The 18,014-nt window shown below is 32.9% G+C and overlaps 1 protein-coding gene across 1 annotated transcript in view; it reads left to right on the top strand.

The window, feature by feature from the left end:
• Positions 1-2,216: 2,216 nt before the first annotated feature.
• LOC130654657 (receptor-type tyrosine-protein phosphatase F-like) overlaps positions 2,217-18,014 on the top strand; it is a 41,073-nt gene continuing 25,275 nt past the window's right edge. Inside the window, exons 1-4 of the mRNA XM_057457270.1 lie at positions 2,217-2,272; positions 10,078-10,170; positions 11,491-11,666; positions 17,305-17,442. Of these exons, the coding sequence (XP_057313253.1) occupies positions 10,110-10,170; positions 11,491-11,666; positions 17,305-17,442 (375 nt within the window). The 5' untranslated portion in view covers positions 2,217-2,272; positions 10,078-10,109. The remainder of the gene's footprint in view (positions 2,273-10,077; positions 10,171-11,490; positions 11,667-17,304; positions 17,443-18,014) is intronic.

Raw genomic sequence — 18,014 nt, forward strand, 5'->3', positions numbered from 1 at the left:
ACTGAACAGCTAGCAGCGGGGGGTTCGAAAACTTAGTTAGAAAATTTATTTTTCTCGGAAATCATTTATGTCACTTTAAATTATTTTTATGTACTTATGTATTTTATGCCTCATTATACAGGTTGTACTACGAAAAGAGTAAAATTTAATGCTCAAAGTTGTCAATTTTATGGAACTTGAGGAAACGGGACAGCATAAAAGATCTAAATTTCTATGGCGTCATTCTATCACAGTTAATTTTTTTTCTTACCATTCTCCAAAAGCAAAAACAAATATATTCAACCATTTTGTATAGACAACCATTGGAGCTGCTTCCAGTCGTACCATACTTTTATCACTATATTCAAGAAATATCAATATTATTGCTGATCCAAAATTCCACAAAGCTAATGTTCACAGCAAAATATAAACTTTAAACAAAGCAAACAATAAGAAGACTACTCCAAAATCCTCTATAGAGCAAACAGATATGTTTCTTTTGAAGAGGTAAGTTTTTTTTAAGTTTATAATTTTTTCTTAGAAAAATATTTCTTGAACATTTTGATTGGCGGGCTTACTTCAGCGTTGCGTATAAATAATATTATCTTGGGACTTGCTCTAAAAATAATTTTTTTTGACGGCAATACAATGAGCGTCTTCATCGTCCGTAACATTAGGTTCCAAAGGTTATATAAAAAGAACTAGGTAATAGTTCACAGTCTCTTTCTGTGTTACACAACAGCATCATCGTTAAACTGACTTATATACAATATTTTATAAGTTATTTTCTTCTCTTTATGCAAACACCGGAGCATAAAAATCACAAGTGGAGAAGAATCGGCATCTTCGACGAACGCAGAACAGATACTTCGACCATCACGGTTTTCTCAGCTGGAAAATAGTAAACGCACTCCAATTTGGCTCATGGAGAACAACTGGTTTTTTAGCCCAGATGATTGTTAGTACTGTTCACCATTACGGAGTTAATATTGAAATTACGAGCTACGTATGCTGTACTACGTGTAATACAGAACACCTCCGCGTGTAATACAGAACACCTTACGTGTAATACAAAACATCTCCGCGTGTAATACAGAACACCAACCTATTAACAGAGAAATAGTTTGTTTTTATTGTTACCCATTCCCTATGTTGTATCGTGAATAATGAGACACAAGAAAAAGGTATATATTTGATACTATTGAACCTACAGATTTTGATTTGTCGTTTTCTATGCAGCTAAAAGAAGTAATACACACTTTTGAATGAATACTGTAAGTGTTTCCAGCACTTTTTTGTACCTAAATGCCACATCAGCAATCGAAAAAACAAGCGCTACTGTTTATTTAATTAACCAGTTAAATGCGCTATGGCACTGTTTTTAAACCGATTAGATTGATTTTGCAAGAATTTACCTATCAGGTTATTTTAAATCATAATAAACTTTTTTAATCGTCATGTGAGGCGAAGAATAACTATATGTGAGAGCTAACAATTTATGCATGTGGAAACTACTGAAAATCTATATAGCTAACAAAAACAGAAACAAACAACTTTCTTCTTCTGGTATGGAAATCAAAAAAAAAAACTTAACAAAAAGTTTAATATTAGCGCCTATTTGAATTGTCAACATTTGAAAACTTTTTGCTACATATATAAGAAATTTTGTGGAAATTAGTCATAAAATAAAGAATAGTAAACAGCTAAATAAGAAATGTAGCAGCCTAAAAAATTGACTAGCTAGCACTTTTAAATTTCTACCACAATTCAACAACAAATTTAATATACAGACTTTACGATAAAAAGTTGCGATATAAGATATTGCAAAATAATATAAACAAACATATTTCAATCAATCACGGGGTGTCAACCCGATTTGCTCAGACTCCAGGCGTCAAATTCAGAAAAAAAGCTAACAGAGATACATCTTAATGTATCTGTTAAAATTTTTTACTGGTGTCGTTACACCAGTATAGCAAAGCTAAATCCTCCCCTAAGTATTATTCTTAGAATATTCCTAAAATTTCCGAATTTAAGACTTGATGATTCTTATAAGAAAAATTCTTACCAGTGTGCAAATGACTCATTAGCGTTATCTTCAAACTATTCAAACCAAGTAGGTTTTTGAATTTTCAGACAATGAAAACAGTCAATAAAAGTATTAAGCTAATCACTATCACTATCTATTCACTTTAAATTAATGGAAACCAAGTGACTTGAAGCTAATTAAACTTGAACGTGTAATTAAAGTTTCGTTCAATGATGGATATCTTCTCACGGTTATGGAAATAAGGTAAGGTTTGTTTTTACTTACTCGTATCAATATTTACTGAGCTAACAAGTTTATTTCATAACGTTTTAAAATATTGTATGGTGCAAAATTCCGTATATATAGGGTTAAAGTTTTGTTAATTCGAATATTAGCTATTAGGCATTTGTTGTTTTTGCCTCTCTACCCAGACTCCTGAAATTTTGCGCAATCATATTTTACATGTAAAAAGATAGCGTATTTGCCTCTCCCCTCTTAACTTAGTGACATTAAATAGTTTAGCTATAATTTATAAGTATATAAATTTAGGCACTTTTATAGATTTTCCAGCATTATCATTCATTCATTCATTCATTCATTCATTCATTCATTCATTCATTCATTCATTCATTCATTCATTTATTCATTCATTCATTCATTCATTCATTCATTCATTCATTCATTATATATCTATTTGATCAAATATAATACCAATAATTGTTTTTTGCTGAAAATAAATCTGATATATTACTGTTTCCTACATCCATGTAGATGATGCGTGTCGCTGCTAGCAGTTCAGTAAACAATTTTTGCTGCTGTTTGCAGCTAACACAATAAATTATGATGCATGAAAAGAAACTTTGTTATGCACACTATCTAAAATTTGTCAAATAATTCTTTTGTTTTGTTTTTTGTGGCAGTTTATGACACGTCTTTTTTAAAAAAAAAACCTGTTTATTGGAGACTAGAGGCTGCAGCTTCCAATTAATAAGAAACTGTCTGCACTGAATTTTTTTTTTAACTTTAAAAAGTTAAGAAACTATATATATATTAAAGTAATTTTCTATAAAATCTCTTTTTTTAAGTCTTTGTACATGCGCTTGTGTAATTAAACAAGAAACCTTGACGGTTTGAAACACTCGTCGTTTCTGTATATGTGCATGTTCATGAGTATTCTATTACTTATATTTTGCGAAATAGCGACAAAATCGCTAAATGGACATATAGCTTTACGGCCGTAGTTCAGCGGGCGCGGGTTCAACTACCAAGTGAAAAGTTTTGTTCATCGGACGGACGATCATATATATTGCGCAATATCCTCAGATTGCTCAGAGCGCGCGTTCATATACCCATGAACCGGCTTCGCAGCTGTGCGGTTCGTTAAGCACGGTCTCACGTCTCCGTAACACGTGACTATCCACACATCACTGTCCACTGTCTCACACTACGTTTCCCCGAGGCGACTATCCATACATCACCGCTGTCTTCGCGCTACACTTTCCTAAGGCTGAGAACGTTTCAATGCGTTGTTTTCACGACACATCGTGATCGAGATTTTCGAAAGAAAAATCATTTGAGAAATTTCAAAACAAAATGCGCATACCCGAAACTTTCTCACACCAATGTGTCATGGATTAGGCAATAGAAATAATTAAGCGAGTAACTTATTGCATCAACCAATCACAAGACTTGAAAACTTATCCGCGTAGAGAGATTTACCCATGGTTTCACAAATCGATTATAAATTTCATGATTAGTACGCAAATAATTTTGAGTCATAAATATTGTTTCGAATAATGCATTAATACATAAAAAATTAATACAAACATTGTTCCGCTGACGTTTTCACGAAGTAGCAACCTGCTCCACAAGATTGTTCTATAACATTCTGCATGTCAATCGTATATGTCCCAGCATAGAACGTAATGCGTTTTCTTTCCATTATAAGATTAGGCAAGTCTGCATGTGAATCGTATATGTCCCAGCATGGAACGTAATGCGTTCTTTTTCATTATAAGATTAGGCATGTCGCCATGTGCATCGTATATGCCCCAGCATAGAACGTAATGCGATTTCTAGATTGCCTGATGGATTAATGCTCACGTGGTGGTTCAGACGAATATAAAGGCTGCATACGATCTGTGTAGTCTTCAGTTGCACTCGCGTTACTGTTGTAGCAAATGACAAGCATTAGAGAAAAGCTATGAATGAGAACAAACAATTTTCAAAACAAGAAAAAGTATCGTTTCAGCAGTTTATAGGTTTAAATAACAACAAAATACTTTTGAGGTTCATTATTGCAAAACAATGAAAAAAAATGAAGCTTATCTTAGTGTAAATATGAACTAAATATTTTCTAGCCAAGATAGGGTCATTCGTCGGAAACACGAAATAATTGATATGGCTTACCAAAATATGACGACTTGGACATCAAATAGTTGTGAGGTCATTGGTGTGATACACTTGTGCTGATGATTGCAATTACTTTCAATCGAATGAGGTTGAACAGTTTTAGGTGTGATACAGCACACCAACATTCTTTGAAAAACCTAATCCAAAATAACAGAACATGAGAAGAAGTTCATAATGTAGACAACGATCAATATTGATGTTGGTAACTCATAACATGCCAAGGGTCTGTTGAAATTTGACTGCTTAAAATTAGCATCACCATGTTCTAAGATGTTATCTAAATCAAATGACTAAATCAAATGATATTTACAAAGAAATTCTTTTGAGTTGGGACCAACATATAGCTAGAAGAGCATTGCACATACACTGAATACCAGCAGTTTCACCAAGCTTTTTGTCGCCTTGATTAAATGACCCATTAACTGATTTAATATGGTAAGCCGGACCTGGATTAGATTCAGTATCCCCGCACATAATAATAGAAGTTTGTGCAAGAAAGAAGATATCGTAAAAACATGGCAGAAAAACATAATTAGCTAGTTACATGAAATAAAATAATACACTAAGTCAATGGAATGATGAATAATATTCAGTACGACGTACCTTGGTACCTAAAGCAGCTTCCCCAGGTATTGAAAGTCTTTTTCGATCTAGCAGTTTTAAATTTCAGTGAGTGAAGGCAGACTTTGCAGAACAACAACACACTAGGCACACTTTGTACAACAACAGTAGGTCAGTAAGTCTAGCAAGATAGCAGATTGCATGAAAGCAAGATAGATATTCCAGCGATACTTCATTTATATTCCGCTACTATTTTTTAAAAGAATTTCGTAGAAATGTGAAAACACAGCTAAGAGTGCTTCGATTCTCAGCGGGCAGTGCGCATGCTTCGACTTCAGCGGTAGCGATGCATAAACGACTGGTCTGTGGTCTGCAAAATACGGGTTAAGACACACACAACATGATAAGAAGCGGGAAATGGGGTCGCGGAAAAAAAGAAGAATTATGGCGCGGGGGAGCGGGTAAGTTACGATATTCGGTCAGATCGCATGTCACTTTTGGTCGCACAAGCCGAAACCAATACACTCCTCTCCTCCGGGACGAGTGTAATAACGTGCAGAGAAAAGTCGTTAGCAAGTTTATTCGATATTTACATATATATAAGTTTAAGGAAAAAAAATAAGAAAGTTTAAGTACTAAAATTGCCAAAAAATTAATAAAAATGCCAGTAACAGATCCTAACATTGGGTTCTTTCAAATAAAAATACTTGTATTACAAAATCTATGCCTTCTTACTAATTGCTTATTGTGGCTGGCTTCAGGTTGGTAAAGATTACACAAGAAGAAGTAATAAAGATGACATAGGATAAAATGCACATATACCAGACTAAATAGAAAATTTGAGAGAAAAGTATAAAATAGCTTTCGCTATCTTCGCTGTCTGTCTATTGCTACCTAGTGACACTGACTACGTTAGCGCTCTATACGTCAATTATAGTCAAAATAAAAAAAAATAATTTGTCTAAAGAACGTTTACATTATCAAATTTTGTCTGACAGATTTTGTCTGAAGATTTTTCTGATTAATTACTCATATCAGATTATTGCGTTTACATTTGTATCAGATATCGAAGTTTTTTCTTTTTCTTTTCAACATGGTTTCTTTACGCCAGAAGGCTGCTGCTGCCGCAATCGTAATAGCTGTTTTACTGAAAACAGATATCTAATTAAATCATAGAAGATCAGAATTTGTGTCACCTTTCAGCAAAGCTAGAAGCTGTGTGTTCCATAACTAATTAATCTCACATGATCTATAGGAAATAGCAATAAGAGAAAAGACACATTTGGGATGTTTAGAACAACAAACTTCTAGCTATTATTTTACTTAGCGTACTAATTTTAGTACTAGTTACTTAAAGTGCTTTTTTCGAAAATCTCTCGTAACGGTAAATTTAAATTAACATACAATAAAATCTTAAAATCACTTCATTTTATCACTTGATTTGTTTTAGACAATTAAAAACGTAAACAAAACTTTTAAAAATACGGAACATTTTGGTAGGGAATGTTTTATAGTACAGTGGACTCTCTATAACTCGAACAGCCACGGGGAATCGGAAACCGTTCGAGTTATAGAGAGGTTCGGGTAATAAAGAGTTTGGAGTTTTTCCAAGTTTTTGTATGAATTGTGTATAAATGGCCAATTTAGCGTAATTTTTCTCCCTAATATGGGAAGGGGGCGAAATCTTTCTTTGTACAGGATAATATCTAGACCTTGTGTAGGCTAAGAACGGAATGAAAATATAAAAATACAAAATATTTTATCCCAAAGAATCGTGTTACGTTTTGTTTGAATGACATTCGAATCATTTAAGATTCCTCACACATGCAGATATGAAACATTCGAATCAGTTAAGACTCTATTTATGTTTACAGAGTCAAAACAATGCAAAAAAACTGCTTGTGTCATATAAAGTTCTAGATACATGTTGCCACGTTCAAGTTATAGAGAGGAGATTCCCAAAGAGACCAAAAACACATTCGAGTTAAGAAGAGATTCCAGTTGAAGGGATTCGAGTAATAATAGAGAGTTTTTCTATGAGAGTTTATTAGGAAATACCCACCGTGCTAACGAAATCGTTCGAGTTAAGGAGAGATTCGAGTTAAAGGGATTCGAGTAATAATAGAGAGTTTTTCTATGAGAGTTTATTAGGAAATTCCCAACATGCCAGCGAAATCGTTCGAGTTAAGGAGTGTTATAGGGGTTCGAGTTATAGAGAGTCCACTGTAGTAGTTATCGCACAGTGCCGAGAAAAATATTGGAGATATTTAGGCGAATGAGTTATACCAGAACTAAAAAACGAAAAAAAGATCTGTTTTGAAAACAAGTGCGATAACTAGTTTATCATGTAAACCTAGCATAAATCACTGTAATCGAACAATCGAATTAAACACAAAACTCCTTCAGCGCGCTATATATATAACCTCGCCTAAAGTCACAGTTAAATTATAAATCTATACGGTGGAGAACACTTCTCTTTAATGACTATGTCAAAACTAAAGAATGGTTAAAGTGTGAATATTTATGATTGATAGTTAGTTTGTTTCCTAAAAATAAGAGGAGAAAATTATGGAACATATTTACCGACAAGTTCTCGTTTTTGAAGAAAACAATAAATTTACTCAGCGAGTTATTGATCAATCAGGACAAAAATATCAGCTCTTTGGACGCTATTTCAGCCAATCAGAGATAAAAGTATCAGTTTTTTGCACTTTAGAGTCAAAAAATAGTATAATTGCACTCGTTTCCCGGTAGAAAACAAAATTATAGCATATATTTTGTGTAGATTGGCTATTCACGGTACGAAAAATACTCCATATGATAAGCGCGGATACAAAACATTGTAAAAAAATACAATCGACTTTGCCGGTCACAGACGGAGAGACATAGTTTCTGTATATAAGAGATACCTTACTCTAGGAAATTAACGAGGGACTAGGGCATTAAGGAGAATTTTCGAAACAAAAGAGGCTTTGCGAATATCTTTCTCAACGACAAGTCTGCGAGAATTGTCGTTGAGGTTTATGTGTGTAGCTAAATTAACCCTATTCCGCCTATTTCCTGTTTCCTATTTCCTATTTCCGCCTTTCCCCTCTTTCGTTTTTTCAAATAATACTCTTTTGCTATACCGCATGGTTATGACTTACTGATTTTTTATCAGTATTAATTAGGCATATGTATGCCATACTTTTAGGTTCCATACCTCTCAGAGTCTAAGATATTGGTCAATACTCGCGATTATCCCTTATATCTCTTACATTAATACGAAAAGTTCTTTGTGACTAAAAATACAGCATCAGGCAAAAAAAGGATTTTTTTAAAGGAGATGTTTCTTTTCTCCTAAAGAATACGCAATTTCGAAAAAAAAGACTTAAAACTTAAGACTGAAAAAATGTTTTTAACTGTAAACAGGTATGTTTACATTGTGTGAAAATATAATGTTAATTCGTTAAGTGTTTTTATAAATACATATATACTAGAGAAATCTGTATCTTTTTTCCAGTTTGCACCATTTTTAGTTGCGTAAGGGCAACTAATGCTGTGGAAAACTGAGGTCAACATCCAACTCAAATGCTTAAATATAACAATAACATAAGGAAAAAACAACAGTCTATATATTTTCTTGCACTGCCCACATGATCTGTATCAGGCACACTGAGAAAGGCGATCGCTAGTTTTTTACATAGGAAAAATTTTATATACGCGGCTAAGATTTTGCTAAAAATAATAAGCCCTATTGTCAGAAATAACAGTATAAGTAACATCCCGCGTTCAATAATATTTTATTCAGTTAGTATATAGGGTTCAAAAGTAAAATCAAATCCGTGTACCTAGAACGAGTTATAGCTACAACGAACTCACGGTCGATGAATAGAAAGTTTAATAATTTGTTTTTCGTCTTTGTCTTACTTATTTTAAAGATCTACTTTGCTATCCATTAAAACTACGTTGGGAAAACGAGTTTGTCACGTGCCCTTATCAAATGGATAGCATTTGCCAATGTTTAAAACATTATGACACTTCGTCCCCGAGCCATTTTTTTTAATCCGTGTACAGTGTCTTGAATCTTAACGTTTACAAATCATTATATATAACATTATATTGATACATAGACCTCAAAGGCATATATGTAAGGAAATGGCGGATTTGTAACAACGCGAAGGTTTAGCTAATTTCTTAGGTAGCGAAAAATTTTTGCTCAAGGTTAGTGGTGGTAGTACATCACTATATATAACATTATATTGATACATAGACCTTCTTAGTAATGCAATATCCATCATAAATGTTTGTTATTTTAAAGAAAGTATATTGAAAATACCTGCCTTTAGTGACCACCTTAGGATAGTAATTAATTTAAAGAATCATTTCATTGACTATCTAATGTGGTCAAAATGACTACCACGAGGCGACTTATTTTTTCTCAGCGTGCAGTGAGTAACAATAACTACATCTTAAACATCATATGTCGTATTTCAGTAATGCATACCTCGACCTAGTCGGAATGGCTCATTTAAATTTCTCAGTGCATCGTCTTCAAGTACTAATAAAAATTTCCTTTAGTTAAGCTAGACAATAATCTCTAAATTCGTCTATTACTTATTAAAACATTGAAATCAATGCGTTTTGCTAATCTGTCGCTGTGATAACCAGGTTCAATGATATGATTTGAATAACTGCCATTTACTGACATTTAAAAGCCACTTCGTACTCTTTTTTTTTTCTTTGTGTGATCAGTAAAAGTTAAAATAAGTAATTTCGACACCGCGGATTTCTTCTTTTTTTTCGGAATCGCAGTGTTTGACAAGAAATTCCAGTGTTGTTCGAGAAGTTCGTAGTATTAAATGAGAAAAATTAGTATATTATTGCTGCATGATGTCTATGAAGTACGCGATAGGATTTTAAAAGAACTTGTACATGGACACATTGTAGGCAACGTTAGATGCAAATTAATTTTCAATTTATTTATGTAACTTATTTAATTATAAATTTACTATAACAGTTATGAAAACGAAAAACTTCCTCAATTTAAAATATCAGGATTATATCTTTTGTGATGAAAAGCGCAATTAACTTAACAGTCTCAATTTCAATTTTAGGAAAAAATTACGACTGAAGGAAAATTCATACGATGACTCCTATCATTTGCAAGCTTTTTTTCTATTGGAATTATCTTGTGCCTGTAATAAGTGGTAAGTGAGGATGAAGTGTGTAATTCATATTATTTTCTTTATATTTATATGCACAGCAAAGCATAATTCAAAAGCTGGTGCTGAACTGATATTTTGTTTCTGAAAAAAAAAAATACTAAGTTTAGAATATTTCTTTTATAACGCTAGTATTGCCTGGGTATAGTGGGCGAGTGTAGTACCGGGGGTTGTAAGTCAAATAACTTTGTGAAAATGATGGCTGGCACATAAAGATTAAAGATCATGCCTTAAATGATGACGTCAACAAAGTCAGTCAACAATAATTTCTGCTGACGTCAAGATAATTTGTTAAATTTCCAGTTTTGTGTTTTCAAATCACTTTGGCGATGTTTCCTTAAAAATTTGCAAATCAAGTATTATTTTGAGACTTTGAGTGATGCTTATTATTAATTTATTAATACGCCGATTGGACAAAAAGTCCTAAAAACTGTTACGTCTTCGTAACCAGACGTAGCGTACATTTTACGCATTTATGCTTTTTTACCCTTTTGGATCAAGATAGATAGCGTTTTTGTGGGATTGATGCCCTATGCATCAATTCAACAAAAACGAAGAAAAATGGAGAAAAAAAAATTCGTAGGGCGTATTTTGGAGTAACTCACGAAAAACATCAACGCGTAAATCGAAAATTACTTCATTTGCGAAAAAAAATCTATTGTGAAAAGCGACAATTTTCTTTTTTGTTATTTTATTATGAGTAATCAAAAGTCTGTTTCAAGAAATCAGGATACCCGAAAAACTTGTAGTAAAGAAGAATGAAAACACTAAATGTTAATCACCAACTGTGATATTTCTCCGTTCTTTGATTTTTTGTGGTGAAAAATTGCATGTTAAAAATTGCATGTTAAAAATACATCTGGCTTCGCGTGACAAAACTTTAACTTCTTGCTGATTTAAAATTTCCGAAATGATAAATTTTTGCGATAATGACCAAGAAAAGGCAACATTAAAGAATAGCATCTTTAATAGATCAAAAAAACAATACAATGCAAGATAGAGCTTTTTGAAATCGATGTGGCATACGACTTGGATTATTTCCAATATTTTAGGAGTTTAAAATTCCATAATGTAAAAAATTCAGCTACAAAAAGTTTCAGGGTTATTGCGTTAACTTTTCCAATGTTATTAACAAATTAAATAATGCCCGGTACTGCATTTATGAATTCAGGCACTTGCAATTTTTCAGAATCTAAAATTTGCATCTGTTACGATATATCGTTTGACTTAAAGTAGAGATAATTGTCAATTATACTTTCCAAGCTTTCCAAGCTTACATAACGAAATAATGTATATATTAAATAGCATGTACAGATCGCACACCTCTTGGAATGGCAAATGGATTGATTACTTCCGATCAAATATCAAGTAGCTCAATGTATCCAAATTATCTACCATCTCGTGGAAGACTTTATTCTTCAAGTGTATGGTGTGGTCAAGAAGGAACAGCTGTAGGAAGTTACAAATCAGATTGGTTCCAGGTACTGTCAAGAAATCAAAGTTAACTTTTTCTGATTGGACATAAAGTTTCTAATTTCAAAATAGGGATTAGGAAAAATCGAGTTACTTTATGTTGTCATTTTCAGCAGGTCCGGTGCATTTGCAGAGCTTTGTTGTTGTTGTTTCTTTTCTGAAAAAAATATTATATGCCATACATGTATGCTATTGCGGTGATTTGAATGCCACTTTAGCAATGGAATAGTCATTTCAAGGATAAACAAATGTCACTAAATCCCCTTTGTTGTTAGTTGACAGCGTTTATCACAATGAATCTTCTTTGCTGTGAAGAGTAAGATGCCAAGAGGTCTATTTACAAAAATTTTTAACCGCATATTTTAAACAAAAAGTTGTCTTTGCAAAGAGTTATTTTATTAATTCCAGTTTTTTGATAACAGTACGCGATATAAACACGATTTTTTGTATATCATTCCATTTTGTATCAATTCTAAATACGTATCTTTCAGGCAGTTGTTTCTTAAACGCCTGAGTTTTTTTTCATTCCACTTAGTAGTACTTTCAATTTTTACCTATTGTCCAAGGAAGGTTTTTTTCTATGATTTTTGTTGTCAATCCTGCGTCATTAACCAGGATTACTTTTTACTGTAAGATTACTGTTCCCACATTGACCGAGCAAAGCACTGGAAAGAAAATTTAATTTTCTTTCGTATTGGCCTACATTATGATATTAAAAGTTGAGTGGTCTCGATTTACTGTAAGTGGATTTTATGTTAGTATTTGGGCTTTGCTTTGATGCAGTAGTGTTTCTCGACTTCTTCCCGTATTCACTTTGCATCTAGATTTTCATCTTCATTTTTATAGCAATCTCACCTCGACGTTAAGGTTCCATATTACTGTTCATTTCACCTTTTAGAAAATTAGCACTTATCTGTTCAGTCATTGACATTAAAAATATAAATATGTTTATGTCATGAACAACCGAGTGTATTCTAGGGTGCGCTATACAGCAATCATAGACGGCATGGATTGAAATCATTTTGGCTTTTCATTTGTTGAGGAGATATTATATAGCTGAAATTAACCAATCAGACCTTTTACATGCCTGGATAAAAACGATAGAATGATTAACCCTTATTATGCCAGAGTATAGTTATTTACCCCATGTTGCCCCCACCCCCTCCCTTTGGCATAAATACGTTTGTCTCGAACCATATTACCCTGTTTCAAAATATTTGCTTTTTGAACGGCGAAAAACCACATTACTGAAAGTTGATTTAAAATACTATTGATATAAGTATTTCTATCCATTGCCTTGCTGTTTAACCGGACTTTCGGTCTATGATCACAGTCTATAATAGGATCATTCTTCCAGCTATGGTCTGAAAATTTATTTTTTGTCTGTACCTGCGTCCGTGTTGTGCTCCTGTACACATTGTTTCACAATTCGTTTCCTGTTATCGACAGAATTTGATTATTCAAACATAATCCGTCTCGTACATAATAAAACAGGGAGTTTCGCGAAACCAGCGAACAACTAATGTTTCACGGAACCATCGAACCATCAGTCTACACAGTACGCTTGCTTTCGCGGATATTAATTTTCACGGATGATAGTTTGCAAAAATATTCGCGAGTAATAATTTTTACGATTGACTTAGAACTTATAAATGAATTACTAATTTTTGGGAATAGTATCCTGAAGGACATTTTTCTTAATTATTATTTAATTGTTATTCAGAAAATTTCAAATAATTCATTGAAATTCACTGGTAGAAGCCGGAGTCTGTATATAGTGATCAAAAGAAAGTTTTTGGAAATATTTAATATAACTTCGATACAAATTGTTTCCAATAAATCACGTTCTAGATCTCTCTTTCTTCCCATTTAAGTCCCTCCAAGATGTAAACAGTAACACTACCTTCAGTGCCATTTTTGTGAGCTTTAGATATAAATTCGTAGAACGGACTTTCGAATATTTATTTTTTATCATTTTGTGTTATGTGTGTCTCAGAGAGACTTTATGGTGTCGATACCTTTAAGTTTATCTAAAGTAGTACAAAAACTTCCAACGTTTTTAAAAAGTTCTCTTATCTTCTAGTGTACTATTCTCAATCCTTTCGCCTTTGCTCCACATTATCACTAAGCAGTAACAATATTTGCAAACTAACTAGTGGTTCTGAATATATAAACAAATCTTAGTAGTGTCTCACCACCCTCAATACCCTCGATCTCCACAACTCCAGTAAACGAGTAACAAACACTGTTATTGTTCCTTATTGGTCCTTTGATGGAAAAAATCAGTAAAATTTTTAGCAGAACTCTCAGCATGACCACACGGGAAGCTGCCATCCTAGAATATCGAGAAGATGTGATTTTCTGAAATTGTTATGTTAATTCTTCATGCGTAAGTAGTGTACGTTGTTATAATCTTCTGTTTATGATGACTCTGGTATATTAGCATTAGCAAGTCCATGTACATATTTCGAGAATATTTTAAATCAACTCGTACAAAGATAAAAAAGGTAATTTCAAGATCATAGGAGATATGTATTACTTCTATTTGACGAAATGAACATCCCGAAAGATTTTATGGGATGCACATGCGGGTGAACTTATATGTTTTGTTGACCTAGGAGATATACATATCAACTTTGCTACGTCACAAAATGTTCAAGAATTTGCATCATGACATTCTGAAAGATTTTGTAACGCAGCTTGTATTTCTTGTCAAAAGTATTAGTAATCCGCTGTATCCCAGTTTTTGCACATTTGCAACAACTAAGGCTAAATCCTCTCAAATAATGCTTACATTTTGGAGAGATGTATGCTACTGTAAAGATATGAAATTTAAAGTCATTCCTGCTACTGCCGGTGGTGCTTCATACAACCGAAACAAAAAATGTTCTTAGCAATGAACAACGATTCATTTACGTTTTTGCAGAAACGCGCATGTCATCAAAACAAACAGAAACTGTCTTTCAAATTCTGGTTCAGGCAGAGCAACAAGATTTATGTGGAACAATTATGAAGATTTATAAAGTGGTTTGAAGTTGGGGCCATGCATCAAAACGGGAACCATTTTTACTACCATATTAATCAGTAAATGATGAGAGATTTGCTTTGTTGGAAAGTCTTTTTTATCGTACTTTTAGCAATGGAAGGGATCTATTAAGCCAGACCTAGCTATTTTTAGAACCAAGTTAAAACAAGTATGTTTATCTCATGGCAAACCTATAAAGGACTACAAATAACAGTGTATTCATTCAATAAGGTAGGAAAAAATTTTTTACAAAACGGAATCAGGTATGTAATGGTTGCATTAAGAAATGTAATAATATTCTTTTGCGATTGTTTTGGTGGAAATATTTTTAGGTTTCCAAAAAATTGATACTTAGCGGGAAAAAAAAACTTTTGCGGATTAAAAAAATATAAGAAATAAACCTTTTTTGTGGACTTATGTTTTAGCAAATTCTCATGTTTATTTTTTACAACTACGTGCTTTCGGGAAGATTTTGTTGAAATTTTGAAATTAGGCTCCAAAACAATTTTTTTTGGCAGATCTAGTACGTACATAATAAAAAACTTGCAAAATTAATTCCTCTTGATCAAAATAATAACTACATATTTAACTTACCAAACAAAAATCAATGTAGGCAACCGGTAGTTAATCCATTTGTACGGCTATAAAAAAATTGTTTATTTTACAGTTATTATAGCCAATGTCTGGGACAGAAACTAATTCTTTAGCACTAGTTTAGTAGCAAAAGCAGATGTTTTCGTACGAAATTATTTTACACATATAGCAAAAATACTTTGCGTCCTTTGATTGACTCTCTATAAACCACCTCTATCTCGGATATTATTCAAATTTTGACAGATGCTTGTAAATCCACGTCTGTCATTCGATAATCCACACGGAAGTTATCCGTCATATTTTGATGATCCGCTTCCAATTCTTCGAAAGAGCGATATTTCGCCTTGAGGGATCGAATAACACCTTGATAAATCGGTTGCGTGATTGAAGTGGTGTTGGAAGGAAGAAAGATCAGCTCCACGCATTGCAAATCTGATACCTCAAATTGAGCAGGGCAGTTATCGATAACCAAAGGAATTTGCTTTAACTCTGTTAGTTTTTAAAAAGCCTTAAATATTTTAGATTTGTATTTTTTTCAAGTAGACACAGTGTTTTGTGGAACTTCAAACAACAATGAAGCTAATTCGTTGGTTCTTCCCTTGTCATGTTTCAGCAAGGTTTGGTATTTTAACTCTAAACCCACTTTTTTTTATACTCGTTTTTTCGGTACAGCAGCCATTTTCTTTTATTTCAATTTTTTCAGTCTGCACGGTAGAACATTGCTACCTTGCAATTTGAACGATAATTTGCACGATAAAGAGTCGATACCTTGCAGTCTGTTCGAGAGAACATTGCTACCTTGCAATTTGCACGATAGAGAGTCTGTGTCTGTTTAGATTCATATTAATATTGTAGTTTTATCACTGATAAACCTATAATACAAAACACAAATTGATTGTTGGTGTCGTTTTGTGCATAAATCAATTTTTTTCAGAAGGTGAAGACCCACACCACTCCACATGTTGCTATTCTTACAAAAAAGTTTTTGCCACAGGTCACACAGTTACATTCAACTATAAAATTATTTAGTTGGTGTAGTGGAGCCCTCTTCTCTAAAAAATAGATTCAAGGTTTTTAAATTTTTTTTCTTATTTTCTTTAGAATTAACTTAACAGAGCAGTATTAGGCCTCTGTCAACTATTTTGATAAGGGCAGTGTCAAACTTGTAAGGTTATGTTGTTTGAGCTGGGTTATATAGCTACTTATTGACAACCGTTTTTGAATTTAAAAAGCAATAGCATTTGTTTGTAGCTGCAACTACATCTTTCTAAGGATACCTAAGGGTTAACATGCTTTTATCGTGGATGATTGCATTGCTCTTATTACATTTTTTTAAATTATAAAAAATGATGAAGACCAACATTCAGTCTTATACAACCATCCCAACATGTTCAGTATAGCCAAGTCATGATGTTACTTACAGATGTTGAAAAAATAAAAGATACCCAATAACAAGGAATAAAGTGTATGTCAACAGCATTGGTTAAAGTTCCAAGCTAGTAGAAACCAATACTAGTATAGTTAAAAAATAACATTCAAATCATTCAACTTTAGCTAGCTGAACACCACCAAAGAATGTAAACTAGCCACTTTCATAAGACCAATTGGTATAAAAGAAATGCCATTTTCTATTTCAAAATTTCATAATGTGACAAGTTAATTTAAAAAATGGTAAGGGTAAATAAACTATGTTGTATAAAATTGTATCTAAACTAACCTTGTTTCGATGTTACTGTCTATATTCCGAGTGTGTATTTTGCGGAATGAAAATGGATATTGAAATAGGCTTATTGAAATAAAAGTATCTGCCAAACGTTAAGGCTGGCAAACAATCACAAAATGTATTGCGCAGAGAGTTTGCAAGTTTATATGGTTGTGCAATCTTTATCAAGTGAGCCTTTCAAGTAGATAGAAACCCGACGTCTACGCAAATATCTGCGTTAAAAATTTCAAAAAATTACATTTCAAATTGCCAGGATTTTCTATTATAAGATTTTCGCATTGTGTAATTTCTCTGTTCTTTTTAGGTTCGTTTTAAAAACAAAACAATAATCAATGGAATTGCTATCCAAGGTGATCCACTTGTCTCTAACGGTTTTATAGAAACATTTCGACTAAAATTCTCAAGTGATGGAAAAGATTGGACGAGTTTTGATAATGATAAGGTAATATCTGTACTCTTACGAAATAATCGAATCGTTTCATACACATTCTTAGTGTCTTATTTCTTGCAAAAATAAAACGAGGCAAACATAGATATCAGGAACAGAAAAATTTTGATATTGTGTTGCACAAAAAAGCAACTGCCCCCTCTAATATATATACGAGTAAATTTTAATTCTCATAGTCAATTAAATAAAACTCTATGAATACAACGTGAAATGTCAAATCACGGCGAATTCACTGCTAGTATCCGAAATTATATGTTATCAGAACAACTCAATTTGTATAAAAAACAAACAGATCCAACTACGTAATCAAAATAGTAATCGGATAAGTGCAAATTAGGGTGACTCACATTTTAAAATTTTCGCTTTAATTTGAGCAGAATTTCAATAATAACGTTATTAATTGACTTTAAATTGAACTGGTGTGTTATCTATCCGAAATGCACAATGACGCTGCTACAAATCCAAAAGTATCTCAAAATTGTAACATCAACACGAATTTCTTTGGATAATTCAGCTGGATTGTAAGTCCCTGCAAAATTCCACAGCAATTCACTTGTTGAAAATCG

The sequence above is a fragment of the Hydractinia symbiolongicarpus genome, chromosome 8, assembly GCF_029227915.1.
Source record: "Hydractinia symbiolongicarpus strain clone_291-10 chromosome 8, HSymV2.1, whole genome shotgun sequence".
Lineage (NCBI taxonomy): Eukaryota > Metazoa > Cnidaria > Hydrozoa > Anthoathecata > Hydractiniidae > Hydractinia > Hydractinia symbiolongicarpus.